The following is a 5,401-nucleotide window of genomic DNA, read 5'->3' as shown; positions in this document are numbered from 1 at the left end:
AGATGCAAATAGTATTATGCTTATAATCCACAATTAAAAGAATCCTTTCCATATTAAAGTTCCAAATGAATTTTAAATTTGAAAATAAGCACTAAAGAAACTTTTTCAACTTATGAAAACTTCATATTGGAAACTTTCTGGAAAAGCTTCTCCCCCACTCATTGTAAAATAAATACTTTGTATCCCAAATTTAATTTTATTAAGACACACTTTAATAATGCTATAAAGAAATATTTTACAGCCATAGAGAAGATTAATAACTTTCCATGCGGAAATAAAAAAATTCATTGCTCAATATTATTGAGACAAGTGAAGAAAAATTATTCTTTTGTCAATCTGAAATGTTAATTTTTTCAGTGCAAAACCAGTTATAAAATATTTAAACTCAATATTTAAAAATAAAAAGTGGTCCAATTCAGCAATGTTCAAGTTCTCAATTTCATAAAACAAATCATTACATACATTTTATAGTAAAATACAGAGATTAAAGAAGTACTTCAGTACTTGAGATATAAATTTCTAATGAATCATACCAAGTCAGCAACAACGAAGCAGTTAACATTCTCAATTTGAGCGTCAAAACCATAAAGATGGTATTACTGTACCAAAGCCTTTTTTCCTAGCTAAAAAGCTATACAAACTAATGGTCAACATTCTGTTTTCTTTGCAGTTGCGTGCTCTAGAACAATTTTCCCCCAAGTACCTGTGAATTTCATTCCTGTATTCAAAATTTGATTCAAACAATTTTTATGTTCCAGAAACCCTTAGCTGATATAACCGTCTGTAATGTGAAAAGTCATGTACAGAGTACAGCAGTAGATTTTTCTAGCCAAGTGTAGGCTGACCTAAACTGGTTTAAATTCTCTGTAAGTCATTCATGTATTATTCCTAGCAAACACACGGTCCCCTCTGAGGGTTAGGTGTTGAAGCTGGTACTGTAGGACTTCTGTGTCAGCTGGCTCCTTGATGTTCATTTTATCTAGATTGAGGTAGTCCAGGGATTTGGAGTGAGCCCTCTTACCTTTAAGAAGACAAAGAGGCAGAGGCCCATGGAGGGCTTTATAAGGTTCATAAGGTAAAGATTTAGTGCACTTGTCTCCTGAGCTGGGCATCCGCCTTCGCCTCCTGCCATTGACAGCTGGAATCTCATATGGCTGGTAGTACCTACTTCGGGTTTTATACAAACGAGAGGAACGTGCAAGTCCTGCATCCAGCTGTTTGGAACGCAAGGAAGGCACAGCTTCCCCCTTACTCTCTTCACCTCCCGTGCACTTCTGGGCTAACTTCAGGAGTTCCTCACCAGTTGTGAAGCCAACCAAATAGTTAGAGTCCATGTGGAGGATCTGGTAGCCTGACACAGTCCGACGCATTGGGGAGCATGGTGTGCTGGAGCAGCGGGGTTTCTCTGCCTCTGCCTTTCCCGGTGAGCTCGCCTCAGCCATGGGTAAGGGCAGGGTGGCCAGGGTACTTCTGGACTCTCCATTAATATCTACTTCCATTTTAGGCACCAGTCTGCACACTCCTAAAAGTAAACAAACTCAGATTAGATAAGTGCAATGTCCAGAATCTTTGGCCAAACTGGATCATCTTAAAAGGCTCAGAGAGCATGAAATGGCACTCGCCTGAAAATCAGCCTATATAACTGACAGAATCTTTCTCCGTTCAACATTTCAGAGCAGGCATGAAATGACCACTACTTCCCTGCCTTCAAGAACTCAAAGGCAAGTTAAACTAAACTCTGAAGTACTGCTTAAAGGTTCAGATGGGGAAGCAAACAGAAGATACCACCACCTTTCTAACGCAGTTTTGCATACAATTATGAAAAGTTTACTCCTTAGTGCAGTATTAAGTGAATTATAATATAGATCTCAACACGAAGCAAATGAAAATAATTATTCTTGGCTTCATAAGAGTCCAGGAGCTCTGGAGCACAGTGCCAAAGGCATTTGACTGCTAACCGAAGGCTGGCGGTTCAAACCCACCAGCCACTCCTCAGAAGGAAGGTTGGGTAATCTACTTCCGTAGCAATACCACCTCGGAAACTCAAGGAGGGGTCACTATGAGTTGGGTCTTGACTCGACAGCACATAACAACAACAACATCTTAAGAGTCCACAATATATTTCCAACTTGAAAATTACACTTTTCATTATTAAGCATACTCCTTTTCAATTGTGTTTAAGGGGTAAAGATAAAAGGTGATCCCATTTATACCTAAAAAAATGTTTTTAAGATAAGAAGGAATTTTAAGAGAAGTTTTCCCAAACTTTGTAAATGTTCCTTTTCCATATCCACAATGAATTAAAATGTTTACAAAAACATTTTATGTATAAGAGTTAATGCTAAATCCAGTAAATCAGTTAAACTTTTTAATACTAAAGATACGTAAAATATGATACCAAAAAAAACCAAACCCAAACTCACACTGCCATCGAGTCGATTCGACTCACAGAGATCCCTCCTTGGATTTCCAAGGCAGTATCTCTACAGAAGTAGATTGCCAAACCTTCCTTCAGAGGAGTAGCTGATGGGTTTGAACCTCCAGGCTTCTGATTAGCAGTCAATTTCTTTAGTTATTTAATTAAAAATACATCAGCGATATGACAGGTTTTTTTATATTGCAATTAAGACATTTTACTTTTGACTAGTCTAATAAACAGAATGATTCACAATGACTCCTAGTATTCTTCATTACAACAATCATATTGCATAATTTGAAAATGCCACTGACCGGGAAACCCATGCATAATGGCCAGGTTCCTAGACAGCTACAGATAAAGCTAATTTTGAAAAGCAATCTTCTAAGAGAAATTAAGTGTCAATATTATTTCTGAAAAACTTTATGTCTACATAATCTTCAACTGAAAGTAGATTAACAAAGCTTAAAGTATTGCAGATTGCCAGCCAAAATGTCAAATAATAACTGATTTTAAGACGAAAAACTTATTTAAAAGGCCTAATGTTAAAGAGGGAGCTCTGGTAGCATAGTGGCTAAGGCACTTGACTGCTAACCAGAAGGCTGGCGGTCCAAACTCACCAGCCACTCCTCGGAAGGAAGGGTGGGCAATCCTACTTCCGTAGTGATACTGCCTCGGAAACCCAAGGAGGGGTCGCTATGAGTCAGGGCTGACTCGATGGCACATAACAACAACAATATTAAAGAATTCTTATGAGTACTTTCACAAAATAAATATTCATTTCCTAATATAAGTATTTTCTGAAGATTCAGTATAATTTAAAATCTAAGAAATAAAAAAGCTAAAAACCCAGTAGAACTTATGCCCTCATTTGCATGCTATATTTTACTTCATTAGAAAATAAACAAATCAAACGTATAAAAATTTTACCAGATACCATACTATCCTCACTTATAATCATTCTAATTCCTAGACTATTTCAAATTTTAATTTAACTAAAATATCCTATTTCTTCAACCTCCTAGAGGGAATGGCTTTATTAAATACCTTCACTCCTTACATCATTAGGTTCCAAAGACCAGGTCATTATGCAAAAAGCAGCATTGTACAAATATGGAGGATGACCACATCATTACTTAACTGCCAAATTACATTATATAACTGTCAAACTACTGAGCATCTTGGCACAGCCAAGTTGACACATAACCTTAACTATTACTGTCAGTGTTATTCTTGCCTCATACTTTGGCATTCATTACTATCAGATGAATGTCATTAATGCATTAAATCATTGGACAATTTTTTACTATTGTAGTAAATATGAAATGTCAAATAATGAGATAATCGATAAGTGACGAGTAGGTGTATTTTATCAATATAAAAATGTGCATTTGATTGTGTACTTCTCAATTGATAGGATCTCAACAGTAGGTTAAACACAGCTCTTTACTTTGACATGTATGTAAAAACCTGAAGGTTTCTTATCTAATAAACTTTACAGGTCATATGAAGTTTCACCAGATTTTTATGCTAACAAATAAATGTTTAGACTAAGCCAAACAGCAAACTATACCCTTCCTTTCTCACTAGTTCTATAGCGCAGAAAGAACACAGGAGGACACACCTAAGGCTCCCACTCTATACAATGTGATATGCAGCTACAGGCAGGGACTGTTTCTCTGATAACTTCATTCTGAAAGACAAGGAGGGGGAGGTCAGTAGGGAGAAAATAATCAGGGCTATGGAAAAAATAAGAAGCTCCAGTGGCGTAGTGGATAAGGTATTTGGCTGCTAAACAGAAGGCCAGCAGCTCAAACTCACCAGCTGCTCCATGGAAGGAAGATGGGGTGATCTACTTCTGTAAAGATTTATAGGCTCAGAAACTCAATGGGGGTTGCTATGAGTCAGAATCAACTTGATGGCAGCGAATTTGGTGGGTTTGTGTGTGTGTGTGTGTGTGTGTGTAGAAAAAATGAAGTCCCTGGATAGTGCAAACTGTTACTGCACTCAGCTGCTAATCAAAATATAAAGGTTCAAGTCCACCCAGAGAGGCCTCAGAAGAAAGGCCTGGCCACCTACTTCCAAAAAAAGCAGCCATTGAAAACCCTGTGGATAAGACAGAGGAAGACAACGGGAGAAGCACAAGGGTTGGCAATAACATAAACACTATTACATACACAATCCAGTAATAATGACCATCTTTAAGTGGATACTTAGATAGCCTCAAGCTGAACAGAGGTGGGAAGACAAATGGGACTAAACCCACTACAGGTTTGCAGAGCATATTTCTACATATGTATTTTAAAAAGACAACAAACATATCCATAAATAGAGCAGAATATATGGGGGCAAAGTCATGAAAACCTCTTAGCCATAACCAAACTCCTTGAGGGACTGAGTCATTGGACATGGGGCCTCAGGACCATAGTCTCAGGGGACACCAAGGTCACCTGGCATAGCACATTCACAAAAATAATGTTCTCCATCCTACTTTGGTGAGTAATGACTGGCGTCTTAAAAGTTTGTGAACTGCCATCCAAGGTGCAACAATTGGCATTAATGGATTTTGTCCCCATCTGGAGAAAAGAAGAATGTAGAAAATCAAAGACTGACTTACCTGTATGAAAGAAATGGCACTCCGACTGGGCACCAAACACAAAGAGAGTTACCAAAAACCCAAAGAGAGTTACCAAAGCAATAAGACTCAAGTGAGACATTGACCTAGGTCTCTTCAAATTTGACTCTCCATGAAAATCCTTGGATTTCTACAGCCACCTTACTGCATTCTCAGTTGGTATATTATAAACTTCTTAAAATCCATGAATTCAGATCCCACCAATTTCGTCTAGCCTCTGAATATTTCCCTTCAAACAGAGGCTAGATTGAAATTTATCATTTTTGCCTACGAGGGAAAAAAAAAACTTCTAAACAAAAGTATAAAAAGTTTCAGTAAAAAAGGAAAAAGAGTAGGCACAGGTTTCTTTG

The 5,401-nt window shown here is 37.6% G+C and overlaps 1 protein-coding gene across 1 annotated transcript; it reads right to left on the bottom strand.

Moving 5' to 3' along the window:
* Positions 1-875: 875 nt before the first annotated feature.
* MACIR (macrophage immunometabolism regulator) lies at positions 876-1,499 on the bottom strand. Its single transcript, XM_042781166.1, has one exon. The coding sequence runs from the start codon at positions 1,497-1,499 to the stop codon at positions 876-878; it is 624 nt and encodes a 207-aa protein (XP_042637100.1).
* Positions 1,500-5,401: the final 3,902 nt, after the last annotated feature.

This window comes from Orycteropus afer, unplaced genomic scaffold (assembly GCF_000298275.1).
Source record: "Orycteropus afer afer isolate SDZICR_OR568_19922 unplaced genomic scaffold, OryAfe1.0 scaffold00091, whole genome shotgun sequence".
NCBI lineage: Eukaryota > Metazoa > Chordata > Mammalia > Tubulidentata > Orycteropodidae > Orycteropus > Orycteropus afer.
The sequence above is the reverse complement of the archived record's forward strand: the minus strand, read 5'-3'. Positions and strand labels throughout refer to the sequence as shown.

Excerpts from the sequence above, each read along its gene's own strand:
- MACIR (XM_042781166.1), bottom strand. The coding sequence starts at position 1,499 with ATGGAAGTAGATATTAATGGAGAGTCCAGAAGTACCCTGGCCACCCTG.